This window comes from Lichenostomus cassidix, chromosome Z (assembly GCF_008360975.1).
Source record: "Lichenostomus cassidix isolate B80296 chromosome Z, HeHo_3.0, whole genome shotgun sequence".
NCBI lineage: Eukaryota > Metazoa > Chordata > Aves > Passeriformes > Meliphagidae > Lichenostomus > Lichenostomus cassidix.
The window spans coordinates 53,911,144-53,927,825 of record NC_139511.1 but is presented as its reverse complement, the minus strand read 5'-3'; the positions used below and the strand labels follow the sequence as shown (position 1 = coordinate 53,927,825).

At 40.0% G+C, this 16,682-nt stretch overlaps 1 protein-coding gene across 1 annotated transcript in view; it reads right to left on the bottom strand.

The window, feature by feature from the left end:
- Nucleotides 1-16,479, bottom strand: part of LOC146424931 (interleukin-6 receptor subunit beta-like) — a 32,085-nt gene extending 15,606 nt beyond the window's left edge. Inside the window, exons 1-9 of the mRNA XM_085042565.1 lie at nt 16,393-16,479; nt 16,103-16,153; nt 13,385-13,496; nt 9,863-10,029; nt 8,674-8,813; nt 4,146-4,287; nt 3,902-3,984; nt 2,607-2,817; nt 337-495 (exon numbers count right to left, since the gene is read on the bottom strand). Coding sequence (XP_084898691.1) covers nt 337-495; nt 2,607-2,817; nt 3,902-3,984; nt 4,146-4,287; nt 8,674-8,813; nt 9,863-10,029; nt 13,385-13,496; nt 16,103-16,153; nt 16,393-16,435 — 1,108 coding nt within the window. The 5' untranslated portion in view covers nt 16,436-16,479. The remainder of the gene's footprint in view (nt 1-336; nt 496-2,606; nt 2,818-3,901; nt 3,985-4,145; nt 4,288-8,673; nt 8,814-9,862; nt 10,030-13,384; nt 13,497-16,102; nt 16,154-16,392) is intronic.
- Nucleotides 16,480-16,682: the final 203 nt, after the last annotated feature.

The window sequence follows — 16,682 nt, the reverse complement described above, 5'->3', positions numbered from 1 at the left end:
GCTTACCTAGGTACAAGATAAAAGTTTTTTTTTAAGGCAGTAATGTATAGGTTTGCCTGGAATGTGGGCAAGGAGAGGCATTATACCAACAGCTTGGCTGCATTTCTTGCCCAACAGTATCCAGAAGAACCCTAATGAGAAATCTGCTTTTTATCTGCCTTAATGTTGCTAAGCATTAGATGATGACTCAGTATTTGACAAATATTAAGAGCTTCATTTTTCTGGATGGATCTTCAGTTTGCATTTAAAACCAGGATGAAAATTTTACTCTGCCCAACCAAAAATAACCAAGAAATGAATGGGTGCCTCCATAGGAGGTGTGGTGGTTGCTGTTACCTAGTGTGAAATTTCCAGTAGCCGTAGTTACTATTTTCATGTTCATATCCTCTTTACCACTGCCCCAGTCAACCACAAAACATTTTGGATGGTATTCTGGAGTCCATGTGACAACTGCATTATTTCCCTGGCTTTTGACATGGATTTTACCAGGCAAGTCTGTGAAAAAATATACAGCTAAAGGTCAATAAACAGGAAAGCAGTTTTCTTCGCTATTTTTCTTTCTCCCTTTTGCTCTGTTTTTTGATATTATTCATTAAGTAGTTATCAATGCAAGTGACTTACTTATCATAGTAAGGTTTTCAATAGTATTTCATCTGAGGAAACTTAGCATTTACTACTTTGCAGTGGTTCTGGGGACTACAGTGTTGATTGATGTTCACTTTTCCTTATTTCTGATTGTTGGAAATTAAATGGCTGTTCCAAGCCTCAGGAAGAAGTATGTTGTTGCTACACAGCCTCCTGTGAGTCACTAGTAACTGCTACACATAGAGCAACTGTGAGGTAGTGCTTGCCTGGCTTGGGGAGGAGGAGAAGGGGCTAATAATGGATCACAGCTAGATAATTTCATATTTCATATATTTTTGCAATTTCTGAAAGGATCTTGAAGATTTTGACATTTTAAGAAACAGAATATCAAACTAGGAAAGACCTTCTGACTGGCACTAAGGTTGGAGAAGAGCAACCTGCCATTTTGAGGTAAGAAGTGGACCTTGTGGCAGACAAACATTCTCCATTTTATCTGCTGTCTGGAAACCGATACAAAAAAGACAAATTAATTCTGAGGGAGCTGTGGTTGTCTTAGGGAGCTGGGCTTGTTGGACAGGGCTGGGGGTGTTTAGCCTGGAGAAGAGGAGGCTCAGGGGAGACCTTATCTCTCTCCACAACTGCCTGAAAGGAGGCTATCCCAGGTGGGTGTTGGTCTCTTCTCCCAAGCAACCACCCACAGGACAAGAGACACAGTCTCAAGCTGTGCCAGGGGACATTTAGGCTCAACATTAGGAAGAATTTCTTTACAGAAGGAGTGATTGGGCGTCAGAATGGGCTGCCCAGGGAGCTGGTGGAGTTTCTGTCCCTGGAGATGTTTAAGAAAAGACTGGATGTGGCACTCAGTGCCACGGTTTAGTTGATAAGGTGGTGTTAGGTCACAGGTTGGACTCAAAGACCTCAGGGGTCTTTTTCAAGCTAGTTGATTCCATGATTCTGTCATGAAAATGGATGCACTAACTGAGGAATAGCTGTGTATGCTGAGAAGGAATTTATCTTGAGAATGCACTTTTAATGCAAGTATCTTCTCAGTAATTCATGACAGATACCGAGAAGCTGCACTGAAGTACAGTCAAATGGGAATAGGTGTCTGGAGAGAGCCATGAAATACAGGTGCAGACGTTCAATAGACAGCCAAGTGTCAGTCAATGGTGGCTTGAAGTGGTAGGATATATTTCATCAGAAGAGAGCTAAGGGACTGAAATGTAAGGGCAAAATCAAATTGTTACCTCTTTGCAAAGCAAAGGAGAACAGAATGAGGAGAGTGTTGTTAGAAAATTCTGGGTAAGCAATCATTTGCGGCCATCTAAAGATCAACAAGGGTACTTGCACACTTCTTTACTTGTGAATGCTATAGCTTAATTTAAAAATATCTTGCTTTGTAAGAGAGGCTCTTCTTACATTGCAACAAATATATTTCAAGACTATAACACATGAAACTAGCTTATATTATAAGGAAAATGTTGTTAGTTTTATTTTTTAAATGAAAAGACTGTCTATTCAGGCATCACAAAAGCTTGCATCTTCATTAGATTGTGACATGTACATCCTATCTATTCCTTCTCTTATGTGCCAGTCAGTGTAATACTGAAATAAAGGACAGTAGCAAGTCTCTTAGTAGTTCCTTAGCTCAAAAACTGAGACTTACAGTTTTCTGTAAACTGATTCACATAGTTCTGTGAATTTTTTTAAACCACTGGTACCTGCTTGATGTTGAGGACAGTCCATAAACCATTTTCCTAAGCAGATCCAGTACCTGACACTTTCTCTAGCTTGAGGAAGCAAGAAGTGCTAAAAAGTGCCAAACTGAGTAATTAATTGCTAGTCTGTTAACTTCTACCAAAGTATGTTCTTAAGAAACAATTCTGACTCCCAGCATGTAAAAATATCAGTCTAATAAATGTTCAGAGAATGCTTTCACCTATCCCAAAGTCTGCCAAAAGATAGCCTTAGAAATTGGGCATAAAATTTCCCCACCACTCTAGTGAAAGAATGGTAAGTACCTGTTCCAGGGAATTCTGGGACAACATAGATGGCTTGTGGAGATTTCCCTGCTTCATTATAGGCAGAAATATTAACCCTATAGTAAGCCATGGAGACATTTATACAAATGTCTCTGTCTTTGAGAGAGATGTGATTTGGTGAGTTGCTGCAGCTGTTGGGTATTCTTTCCACATCAACAAAATATCCAAGGACATTCTCACTTTGTGCTACCTAGCAAGAGGAAAAACATTATTATTCTATAAATGCTGTTACGGTCCATGCAGAAAATCAAGAGAAATTTAATTGTACAAACAAAATGTAACCTCTAATGATGGGGATAAAAATAATAATGTTTTAATTAGGTCATTAGGAATCAATGAAGCAAAGCATTTCCTTAAAATTAAGAGCATGCTTAAATTGAGAGGCTTTAAGCACAGGATTAAGAATTTTCCTTAATTGAGATCTTAGTTATGTGTATCCAATTAGTTATAACAGCAGTGAAGCAGCTGTAACATTCTCTACATTTCACTGGAACATATCCCTCATTATTAGGAACTTGAAAGTCAATGAGAGGTGTTTAATTGAAATTTATGCCTCTGGGTATCCTCATCTACTAGGGCTTGGTTAGGTATCTACTGTCTTTAAAGAGAAATGCTAGTAATTATGCTACAAATTTGGAACATGTTAAATATCCATTGGTAGAAATTTCTGGTGGTGGTTCACTCATAATTTTACTAATCTTATAGTACTAATCTTAATAAGAGACTGGAAAATGAGTGCACAGAAGTGGAAATCACTGCAATATAGACAGAAACTTAATACATGAATGTCTATGAGTTCTTCAAGGATTATTTCTGATATCAAGATTGTCTGTTATTTCTAGCACAAAATTAATGTGGTGTAGATACCATGAAGCTGTGAGGCTGGGTTATCTTAATGAAATAATTAGATATTTTTTGAGTAATGTAGACAGGAAGACATTTAATAATTTAAAAGGCAGAGACACATGTCTTGTGAGGAATTTCAGATAAAGCTGGAAGCTCTTGAAATTAAAATATGTTTTTCCCTGGAAAAAAGGGGAAGTTTTAGTAATTTTTCAAGACCATAAATTGATGTAGTTTTTCCTTGCAAGTTTCTAACACCTAAATCGTCAACATGAAGATGCAATGAATTCTGCAGCAAGTGTACAATATCCAGTGCCTTTTGCATATAAAGTGTAGTCTCAATACAACGAGAAAGTCTGTTTTTCTCTGGAATGTAAAAAGTAAATAGCATATACATAACAGGAGATACCCAGATTTGAAGTGAATATTACCTCCCACTTTAGAACAACATTTCTTCTTCCTGGAGAGACTAGTGTAGTTTCATTATATGATATTCTTGGCTTGTTTGTGAGTTCTGGTGAACATGGAAAAAGATGGAGACATGCAGTCAGATGAATCATTCTGATGCTCATCTTTTCAACACTATCTGAAAATGCTATTTCATATGACACAAAATTTGGAAAGGCCTTTATATTCATACTTACGACCAGCAGGATGAAATTACATTCCACTTACTGTGAGGGACCAAAATCTCTTTGCTCCAAATGCAAACACAGTTGAGACCATCCTTGGTTATGCATCTGAGCTGAATGATGTACGAAGACATGGCATTTAAATTTGAAATGGTAATATTGACAACATTGCTTTCAACAGGCACCTAAAAAAAAATTTCTTTTATGTAGCAGCAATAAAGGATAATCTTATATTAATTGTTTTCTCAGCCTAAGACCAGTCTTCTGTCTCAGCTGAAAGTAGATGTTCCTGTCAGCAAATAGGAATTACTGCATATTTTAGTCAAGGTATTTTTGTTCTTTCAAGGCAACACCCTCTTTTTCATGAACTTGTTCTTCTCACTCAGTACAGTAAGTAACCATTTGGGTCTAAACACTGTTTTTAAAATCAATTAGACATTATATATTCTGAAAAATAAAAAATTACTTGACTCTGAGCCTTGTTGATATTCTCCAGAAAAAGCAGTCAAGGGAAAATGAAAGATTAAAAAACAATGCCCTTATTTTTAAAAGTATCATTATGTCTAAATAGATCCACATGACTGATGTCTTAAAGAGCATGATTGGATTAAATGTGTGGCTGCCTATGCCTTGGCACTGCAGAAGTGATGTACATCTGCTGCTGAAGATGCCACTGGAGCCCCAGTTACTGTTCAGGGAATTAAGTTTTTCTTGAAGCAAAGACACTGCCCATGTCTAAGGAAAACCCTGAGCTGAAAAACACGGAGAAAATACAATGGAAAACTGTTATTACTGCTTAAACTCTTCCCTGAAAAAAACCTAAAAACAACAAAGCCCCACTGTAAGGTGACCAGCTCTTCTTTTTCAATTTCTACAGTATTTATTTTTAAATTAAAGTTAATTAATTAACTTCTATGGCAGTGTGCTCACCTCCCTCCCTTCCACTTGCCCTCCATCCTGACCTTTACTTTCCTTAATCCTGCTCGAGTGATAACCACCATCAGCAGTCATAACAGATGTGTTTGGACCAGCATCCAGCTCAGGGTCGATTTGGGGCAGACAGATAACAATGTGAAAGACAAGCACTAATTTGAACAGTTCATCCACACAACCAAAGTTCTGGTTAAGGTTTGACTCAAGTCAACTTTGGAAGAAACTAATATCTGAAGTGAGCATGCATATATGGCTGTAAATGGCTCATCTTATCCCTTAAATAGTGGACAGCCCATGGCCTCTTCAGCTCTCCTGCACAGCAGTAGGCTGCACAACAGGATCTCTTGAGTAGAGACACCTCTTAAGGTTACTCCTCAAAGTTGAGAGAATATTAATCTCATCAGATACTTGATAAGTGAATTGGAAATTAGTTCACCGAAATTTTAAACCTCATTTAAGTGATACAAAGGATTGCTTGTGCATATATGATCCTTTAGACATAAACTGTTGACCAGGTCTGGGACTAAGTCTGGATCTAAAAGTAACTAGACTCACAGGGGCTTTGAGAAGACTTTTTGAATGCAAGAGGAGAATTTCTAAGCATCATGACGCAATTAAAATGTCTCCCTAACAGATCTGTCTGACTCTATGAAATAATCAAGTGCTGCTTGCCGTCTACTCTTGTTAAACTCCTGTCACATTCACTATCAAACTTTGCTAGATTTCTGGTATCAATAACCATATTGCTACTTCTTTCTTATGAGTGAAGAGTATTATTCTGACTATGACAACTTCAGATAATTTTGCTAATAGAAAATGCTCAGTCACAAAAAATCCCACTGCACACAATATTACAGAAAAACTCCAAATCCTACAGAACAAGAGGGAAATGGAGTGTATTAAAAAGCCCAAATGTTAAATTACTTTAAAAGTACATTAATCCTGCTCTGGTAAAGACTAGTTTTAAACATCATCTGTGCATGTATGCCTATACTCACTCATCTGTGAGCATAGCCTAGTTCACGTGATTAGGAAGAGATTATAGCCTAAATTCATAGGATCAGCTGGGACCTGGGAGATAATGAATATTTATGACCTCTCATCTTCAGTCATTCCCATCATCCAGTGTGCCTGTCCCTACCAGTCCTTCACAGCACTCCTGAGAATCTTCCATCTCCCCTGGCTCCACAACCTGCAGGGCATGAATTTGCACAGCTCTGTTCTTCCACATGCCCTGTACCAGATTGTTGGCATGTGGGTGTCTATCTATTGCACTACTGGGTGGGCTATGCTTGGGTGGCTGTCTGCTCTAGGATGCTCTAGTACTTGTATGCAAGTGAGTGAGGGGACCTTTCCAAGACCTGCACGTTCTTTGTACTGAGGTGAAACCTTTCTTATGTGAGCCTCTCAAAGTACTCCTGATGTGGCTAAACAAACTGGCAGTCAGCTACGAGAGAAATGAGAACAGTCTTCTGAGATAAAAGAAAGAATGGAGAGTGACAGATTTGACAGTTAAACTGTTGGGTGGATTAGGAAGTGCTTGGATGATTGCATCCAGAGGGTAATGGTCAGTGGCTCAGAATCCCAATGGACGTCAGTTGCAAGTGGTGTCCATCAGAGGTGTGTATGGGATGTGACCAGTGTTATTTAATGCCTTTGTTAAGGACATAGAGGGGTCAAGTGCACCCTCATCAAATCTGCAGATGACCCCAAACTGAGTGGTGCTGAATTCCTGAAGGATGGGATGCCATCCAGAGTGACCTAGATAAGCTCCAGAAGTGGACCATGGGAGCATCATGATGTTTAACAAGACCAGGCGCTGGTGCTTCACCTGGGTCAGAGCAACCCCCAGCATCAATTCAGGCTGGGGATGAACAGATCAGAGCAGCCCTGCTGGGAAGGACCTGGGGGTGCTGGTGGGTGAGAGGCTGGATATGGTCCAGCCATGAGCACTCACAGCCCAGAAAGCCAAACCTGTCCTGGGCTGCATCCAAAGCAGTGTGGGCAGCAGGGGAGGGAGGGGATTCTGCCCCTCTGCTCTGCTCTGGTGAGACTTGCAGTGCTGTGTCCAGCTCTGGGGCTGTTACTGAACAGTCCAGCAAGAAGACATTTATTCAGTAGTGGAGGAAAATGTTGCAAAAATTCTTTTAACTTTGGCGTAATAGGTTATGATCCCTGTATTTGTGGTAGGTGCTTAATTTTGTACATACAGTGCTTAGTACAAATACCAGAGACTAATGTGGCCTTGTGGTAACTCTCTACATCTGTGACTAATAAACTTGTTCCAGCTAATGCTTCCTTGTTTACTTCTATCAGTGATTAATATGTACTAACTGATATCTTTGTTTTGAAAACAAGGATTGTGTGTCAAAGCAAAGAATGATAAGAGAGGTACATTGTGACCTGGTGATTTGAGATACTCCCAAGGAGAAAGGATTCGTCAGAAGATCTGGAACCATATCCAAACAAGTGGAAACAATTAGCATATATGCATGTTTCTGTAAATGTGATGAAAAGATGTTAGTTTCAGGAATATAACCTGGTCTCTCAGCTTACTGGGCATGCATACTTTGATGAGAATTACCAAAGCATTCAGCACTGATAATACAGTAATGTTGGCTTTCTAATCTAACAAATTCAAAGGAGAGTTCATTTCCCAGTTTTCAGGGACAGGGTCCCCAGCACAGGCAGGACATGGACCTGTTGGAATCCGTCCAAAGGAGGGCCACCAAACTGATCAGTGGGATGGATTACCTCTCCTATGGGGAAAGGCTGAGAGATTGGGGATTGTTCAGTCTGGAAGAGAGAAGGCTTTGGGGAGACCTGATTGTGTCCTTCCAGTATGAAGAGAATTTACAGGAAAGAGCATTTAGTGACAAGATAAGACAAGGGGCAATGGCTATAAATTGAGAGAGTAGGCTTAGACTAGATGCTCTAGGAAGAAATCCTTTACTGTGAGAGTTGTGAGGCACTGGAACAGGTTGCCCAGGGAAGTTGTGCCTGCCCCATCCCTGGAAGTGTTCAAGGCCAGGCTGGATGGGGCAGCTTGGTCTAGTTGAGAGTGGCCTTGCACATGGCAGAGCTGCTTGGAACTAGATGATCTTCAAGGTCCTCTCCGACCCAAACCATTTCATGATTCTATGACTGCACTGCACAGAAATAATTTCCCTTCTTTTCAAACAGAAAAATCTGGAATACTGTCGCAAACCAAAAGTGTGTAAGGTATGAATTGTTACTTTGAAAAACAAAGTGACCTTATCTCTAATCTCTTTGAAAATGCAATGTTACCAGCAAAAAGAGTAATATTGTAAATCACTGAAAGCATAATTTGGATCTGAGTTCACATGGCATTTCTGATATTCAGCTTTTGTGTCACTGGTAGTTGTAGTGTCTCACTGATACATCAATAAACCAGTTGACATGCTATTCCATTTTCTTCTGCTTAAAACTGTTATTCCTTCTTTCCCAAAAATTTGATGATTTGTTAGAACCAAAGTAAGACACCTTAGTGGGATCTGCCTACAAATGGACACTTTGCTGTTCCTCCTGGCTGCCCTTGTGCTGCATGTGCTATGTGGGGCTAAGCTGATATGAAGGCTCCTTATGTTCTCATGTGATTGTCATCTGTAAGTACTTACCAGTGTCCACAGAGCGGATCCTGTGAGTGCCTCTCTGTATCTCAGCTCATATGGTGTAGGAGTTGTGGGCAGGTCCCACTTTATTATCAATTGGTTTGTGATCTGATAAGCGGTTATGTTAGATGGTGACAAGCACTTTCCTAAAATGGGAGACATGCAGCTGTTAAAAATGCAAGAGAAGCAGGAAAGCTTTGGTAATTATGTCTGTCAGGTGTGATCTATAAAAATTAAAAGACTTGGCACAGAATATTGAACACTATAAGGCTTCAAAAAGCACTCGAAATTAATAATTGCTAAATCTTTATGGTATCAACAAAACACAGTTTTTCCTCTTGCTTTTCCTTTGTGAATGCTTCTACTGATTTCAGGAAGAACTTTTCTAAGCAGTTACTATTCTGAGTGGGCCTGAAAGGCAAAATCAAAATGTCAAGAGTACCTGTAATCATGAATTGTATAAAAATATCCAGAATATCTTTAAATTTCAGTAAATGCAAATATATTTTCATTTTTCTCTCCAATAAGGTGGCCAAAAGTCTCCAATAAAGGTCATAGTGATAATTTGGGTTGTTCTGGTAATAACCTCCAGCAGTGAGAAGCATTGGTTTTTCTTGGACCATGATTAGTCTGAGCAGGTGAAGTTTTGAGAAGGTCTCAACATTATTTCAGTGACCAGACAGGGTAGGGAATCTTTAAATAAACATCTAAAAGGCATAGTAAATAGTGCTGCTATTTTAATATCTTCCCTGTAGCACTGTGTAATAGGTAAGTGGGCTTAGAAAAGAGTTGAATTTTGAAAAGGTTTCTCAAAATTCTAGTGCCCTACATCAAGGATTTCTTAGGTGCACAGTGCTGAGTCAACCATCTCTTTGTAAACCAGTATAAAGAAATTCAGAAAACCATCAAAGAGAGCACAGAAATCTGGTTAAGTACTGTACACAAATATTGCTATCTATTTTTCTGGATATGAATATTTCATATTCCAGCAAAATTTTGAAAGTTAAACCCTCCTCCTGTAAAAGCTGATAGACTTTTGTTGTTAACTTCATTCAAGGAAGTCAAAATGCATCTTTAGCTCTCTGAATCAGTAAAAATAACAAGAATACTTCCGGGAGCTGAAATTTTGGAAATAATCTTTAAAGACTACAGCTTTAGCTGGACACGGCAGTAACAAACTTGTGAAGATGCTGACCTGCTTTGCTTGGTAAAACTGAGATGTTTTTTCCTTTTGCACAGGTGTCATGGCCATAATTCACTGCTATCCAAATGGATGCAAATCGCTCAATGTAGAGATTCTTTCGTTTTATTGTGATGGAAGGCAATGATGTGTTTCGTTGAAAAAGTTTTCGTATTTTGTTCCTTCAAAGAAAAGGAAGCAGAATGAAAAACATTTTATTGCATTATAGTTATTCTTTTCCCCCCTGCCCAAGAAAGCAACATTATAGCAATTGATAGCTTTCCAGATGCTTCTATACATAATTCCTCATATCAAAATCTTGAAGGTGAACCTTGAACAGCTTGAAACAGAACGATTAATTCCAGCACCCAAGTTACTCCAATAAATTTAAACATGCAAATCCTGGTGTTGTGTGGTGGAGAACTGCTGAATTCCTTAAGTTTGTAAGGCATAGCATGATACAAGACAAGATCTGTATGACCTTTTGTACTTGCATTGGGATATATAGAGCACTTTGCAGGTATAAAATTAGGTTAGAAATAACTTCATAAAGCCTTGCCACCTATCACAGGGGCATCCAAATTCTTTTTGAACAGCAAAATTCCCCAGTTACACGAATCTAAATTACCGCAAAGTTATGAAAAACCTCTTATGAGTTATATGCCTGTCTTCTGATTTCTGCTCCTGCAAAGCATCAGAGTTTGACAGAGATATTTAAATGTCACCTGAGTCCTCAGCCTGGTAGATTTTTCCTGATATACCTAATGCACAGAGTACAGGAAATCCAAGAGTTTTAATGCCTTACATACAACATTGCTGCCTACTCTTTTCCTGTCTCTCTCATTTAGTCTTGGCCACACACAGGACAGTTTTTTTCTAAGGTTAAAATTGTGCAAGTTCAATGTTCTTGAAGAGATGGGCTCATTAAATAGATGGGCTAGCATGCTAATTGCCTAGGTATGCATTTCAAGTATTAAATTGCATACATCAGGATTCAATATTTAATAACTGAAAAAAAATACTTGAAGGGCTTCCTGTCTTCTGCTTCAGACTAGTTGTGACTCCGGCACTAATATTTCTAAGCATGATTTTGAATTCTTGGTTGGAACTTTTCTGTGGCAGTGTTTATCTTGACATTTTTCTTCCTGACAACTAAATCATGAGGAGCAAGGACAAGGAACAATTCCAACGTCAAACCGATGTTACATGCAGGAAGGGGTGATGACCCCTTCAAGTCAAGCTAAAAGGCCTTTCACATGTGTTGGCTTTTTTTTGTTTGTTTGTTCCTTTGTTTTGGCGGGTTTTTTTGTTTGTTTTTGTTTTTTGTTTGGGTCTTTTTTCCCTTTTAACCCAATAGAGGAGGAGATAGGAAGTATTTCTTCAAGACCACCAGGTGGAAGCCTAGAAGACTGAGGTTAAAGTCCTGACTCTGACTTGAAAAACATCTCTGCCAGGGAATTGTCTCCCTCTTCCCCCACTGACCTCCTCTTCCATTCTTTTTTCTGCCTTGTCTGTTCATGACATCAACCCTGCAGCCTGGGAACAACACGGTCTGGTTTTGACTTACGACTTTAAGAACGACTAGCTCACAAATATTTCAGCTGATAACATCTCTACAGAAACAGAGCTGTTTCACAGATGTTTCTGCTCTTCCAGAAAATTGGGTCTCCTTAAAGTCCCAAGAGGCAAGATAGCAAATGCCGTGGGATTTGGTGCTTATTGCAAGTTGGCACCTGCTGCTACCTCCAGCAAAGAGAAAATACTGAAGGTGGTGGGGGGAGTAACCTCAGCCTTGAGGTGGTTGCTTTGCTCCTCTGCAATGTGAAGATGATCACCCTGGGGAATTTCCCAGTGTAGTGGTATTTTCTTAGCTTTAGGAGATGCTCCTAACCACAGCCCATTTTTAATGACAAGGGGTGGTTATGTGGCAAAATAATCAGCAATGAATATCAGAATTTACCAACGGCATACAGTGTTGTACCCTGTGAACTCCATGATATGGTCTCATGGCAAAGATCACGTCTTCTGATCTCCCATCTCTATTTCTGAACATGCCCCATATCTCATGGGAGATTCCAAATATCTAAATATAAAATGAGGAAATTTAACTTTGTAATGCAGCTGCAATTGAAGATACTGTATTTTAAGGTAATCAGTTCAAGATTAACCCTATGAGTTCATTCCATCTGTTAAACCAGTACTTGATAATTCAGAATTACCAGAAAGTATGCCACATCTGACATCCCCTTGGATACATACTATAGCAAAATACATAATATATATAATAAAAGCTTAATGTCTCTTTATTTTTGGGTGGGGTTTTTTTTTGGTGTTTTTTTTTTGTTTGTTTGTTTTGTTTGCTTTTTTTTTTTTTTACTTTAAATGCATCAGTGTTGAATATTCAATGCAAGTCAATAGCTGCAAATGTAGGTAATTGAGTAAGCTGATCTTCGGCAATAATGTTTTAACAGCATGTTGGAGGCATGGTAAGAAGTATAATGACTTTGTATTGGGTTTACAGTGGCAAGGTTTTGGGAGCAGGTAGCTAAGAGGTGGCTTCTGTTAGAAGTTGCAATAAGCTTTCCCCATGTCCAGCAAACCCAGTTCTAGCTGTCTCCAGGGCAGACCCACTGCTGGCCAAGGCTGAGCCCATCAGCCACAGTGGTAGTGCCTCTGAAATAATGTGTTTAAAAGAGGGAAAAAGCTGCTGCACCACCCCAGCTGCCAGAGAGGAACGAGAATATGTGACAGCAGCAGAGAGGAGCCCATGCTGGAGCAGGTTTGTGACATGACAGGGCTTGTGACCCTGTGAGGGACCTGCTTTGGAGCAGCCTGTTCTTGAAGGGCTGGCATCCCATGGAAGGGACCTACCCTGGAGCAGCTCAATGTTGGAGGCATTGAGGACTGGCTCCCATGGGAGGATCCCCATGCTGCACCAGGGGAAGGGTCAGAAGGGAGACAAGTGATAGACACAATATGTGATGGACTGACCACAACCCCCAGTTCCCATTCCCCCACAAGGCTGGGGTGGAGGAGGTAGAGAATTCAGGAGAAAACTTAAGCCTAGTAAGATGGAAAGAATGGGGGGGAGGGGGGAAGAGGACGGCAAGGAGGGGGAAGGAGTTTCAATTTTTAGCTATATTTCTCATCACTCTGACTCTGATTTGAGTGTTAATAAATCAAATTAGTTTTCCCAGGTCAGGTCTGTTTTGCCCCTGACAGTAATTGCTGAGTGATCTCTCCCCCTGTCCATAATCTCAACCCATGAGCCTTTGTCACATTTCCTCTGCCCTGTCAGCCTGAGGAGGGGAGGGATAGAACAGCTTTTGTGGTGTCTAGCCAAGATTAACCCACCACTCTCTCACCAAACTCTTAGAAACCAATAGGTATTGATGAGAAGTGATGAAAGATAATGACCAGCATTGTGTAACAACCTATAATGTGATGAAATACATTAGAGCAAAACTCTGGCCAATGGGACTCACATGCAACAGCAGTAAGAGCTTTTTGTTTTCTGAGATTACTTTTCAGACTTACCACTTTAAGTATACAGTATAATTAACTGTATTTGGAGCATCAGGTACTGGCAGCCAGGTACAGGTTAGATCCTCACTTAATTCTGTGTAGCACGCCAATTCATTGTCCCAGTCTGGAAGATGAAAACATGTGCACTGGAAAAGACCTGTCACAGGCAACTGTTAACTGACTCAAAGGGACTATGAGAAACAAAACCAAATACAAACCAGGCTAGAACTGACCAACTAGACTTCAGAATTACTTCCAAGACCATCAGCCATCTCTATCTGAAGTTCAGAACAACACACTATTGCTAAATAAAAGCAAGCTTTATGAAGATCACATTATAAACCAGCAGGAGCATGAGTTTATGTACAAAATTATCAGTCATTAATTTTTTGAAAGAAAAATATGAGGGGTTTTTTGCAACTGAACGTACCCTTTTTCAGTTGAAGTGAAATTAAACACTGATGGCATTATTAAAGCAACTTGTTTGTCATCTTTAGTGTTAAGTTTGTTTAAGTATTTCAAAAATCTTGTATCAGAAAGGGTAAAGATAAACTATGACTGTTCTTTTGCTTTGTGTCTTACTGTCTGAACTATTACGTAAGAAAAATCAGTCATGATGCCTCAAAGGATCACCTAAAGGACTTCCAAAAAATTCAGATTTTTTTGTTATTGTTGTTCAGAAAAGTACATAAGGATCTAAACAGGTACAGGATGCTTAAGGTGAATTTTTCCTGATGAGTAGAGTCACATGTCCTTCATACCTGTTAAGTCTAACAAGTTGCCAATAGGCCTATCAATCTTGAATAACAAATGTTTTGCTATGTGGTAAGTAAATATGCATATGTCTGGAGTTGGTGTTATAGCATAGTTATGGTATCTCATAGCCTAGATTATCCGATGAAAGATCAGTTTTCTTTTCCTCATTTTTCCCTATAACCTGACTTACAAAGCATGCTTGGCATTCTTTTCATCATTGAGATGGCAGATGTGTATTTAAGTTAAAAGTTCTTTTGGACCAAAATGTGTGTCAAATGAGTATCGCTCTAACTTTAATACCCCCACCTTATGATACTTCTTTTCTCATACTAAACAAAATAATGCTTTTCTATTAAAGATATACTGCATCATTTCATGTGTGCACAGCTTCCTTTCAGGAAGGTGGCGTTCATGTCTTCCTTGTTTTCATAGCAATGTGAAAAATTACAGAATTCTTTGCTTTTCTAGTCTGGTCACCAAACCACATCTTGACCTTCTCGCCCATGGTCTTGGTGTCTGTCAACAGCAGGGAAAAGAGCAACAGCTCTCACATTCTTCTCCTGTTTTACTCTGAATTAAACCTTATGCTTACTGTTTCTTTGATGCTGTTTTGAAGTAACACCTGGAAAAAACACCTTTTTGGAACTGCTGTAATACTTAATACATTGGTGATATACTTCTTCTGAGAGTGTTTGAAATAACAGTTCTACTAACTCAGATCCATGTAATGTCTACAATGTTGCAGACCTGCCTCTGCTTACAGACGAAGAAGGCTTGTATTGTTCCTCATGCTCTAAGTTTTACAAATCCCCGTGTCTTTCTCTATGCGATTACGGTATTAGAGCAGACAAATGAAAAATAGTAGATTTCATGTATGGAAATAGAGTACTAGTTCACCTAACACCCCAAATCATCACCCGACTCCCAATATATTGAAGTTCTACATTATTTTCTCTAGATGGACATAATGAATCTTACACACTTTTATTTTTACTTGTCCTGTTTGTGAATATTGGTGTCTGCATGCACATTCATTTTTATTCTAGTGCTTTCCCTGTTTTACTGCACCACTGCACCTTAATATGTATGTTATTAATTCTTCCCAGACCAAACAAAGTACTAATGCTGTATCATGACTGTGCTCCAAGTGCTATGCAAAGAAAGAAAAAAAGTGTCTTTGTTCTAAAGAAAACACAGTTCCTTCACTAAAAAAACCCCAACAAACCAAACCAACAAACCAACCAAACCCAAAAGGCCCCACCTTCAATTTTTTCACTCTAGAACTTTCTGGTTTTCTTCCTGCACATCTGGCATTCTTACTAATGATTTAGTGGAGCTTAGTCTGGCAGGCTAATTGCAAAGACTAAAAAATTATCCATGGCTAATTTTGGAAAAACACAGTCCTCCTGCAGATATCTTGCCCAGTGTCACTGTGTGCTCAAGAACCTGTCATCTCTGCTGCAGCTGTTAGCAAGCAGGATGTTTCTGCCTACAATAAATCCAGCACGCAGTACATCAGATGACCACCCACTGCTTTGTAATACTCTCTGTTAAAATGTGTCGGACTGTTCCTTCTGGCCTTCATCAGTAGCGCCCCAGTTAAATGGAAAGCAGAGATACCCGTCACACACAACAATTACAGGTTTTTGGTCTTTAGCGCTGGGTGGGCTGTCACTCACAGCGTGTTACCCCGGCCGCCCTGCCGTCCCGCAGACACACTGGCCGTGCTGCTCTGGCCGGATTGTCCCTCTGGGAAGGGCGGGCATTCCTTTGGGGCGATGCCTTGCGGGGCCGCGGAGCCGCCGAGCTCTGAGAGCAGAGCGCCGAGAGCCGAGCGCCGAGAGCCGAGCGCCGAGAGCCGAGCGCCGAGAGCCGAGCTCTGAGAGCAGAGCGCCGGGAGCCGAGCTCTGAGAGCCGAGCGCTGAGAGCCGAGCTCTGAGAGCAGAGCGCCGGGAGCCGAGCGCTTCCACCCACCTGGCAGCTGCCGGCAGAACGCTGAGTCCCGGTCTGAGCCGCGGCAGCAACCTGGGAGCACAGAAACACAACACAAAACAAAACAAAACAAAACAAAACAAAAGGAATTGCTGATCAAGAGATCAAGACAACCGTGGAAGAAATAGCAAAAATGTTGCTGGTGGTTGTTCCTCCTACCCACAGAATTTAATTCGGGAATGATTTTGTTCGTACAGCCTCATCGTTGAGTTGCGTTAAGAATCTGTGCTGTTTATAAGTGGCAGTAAGTTGTGCAGCATGTGAAAACTCACCTCTTACAAGCAAAAAGATAGCTGCGAGCAGAGAGCTCTTCATCTTGTCTGTAGTGAAGCATAAAGATTACCATCAACATTACGCTGTCTTCATCTATTTTTCACACTTCCTCTTCAAACTTCCTATTCATTCTGACACCTATATTGCTACTGGCTGAACACAAGTAATAAGTTTATTAATGACAGTGGGAGAGACACTTGAGTTCTGTCTTATTAATGATACTTACAAAACACTATCTTTCTAGAAAACAGGAACTGTCCACCCTGATTTTTGTAAGCACTCACAGTGA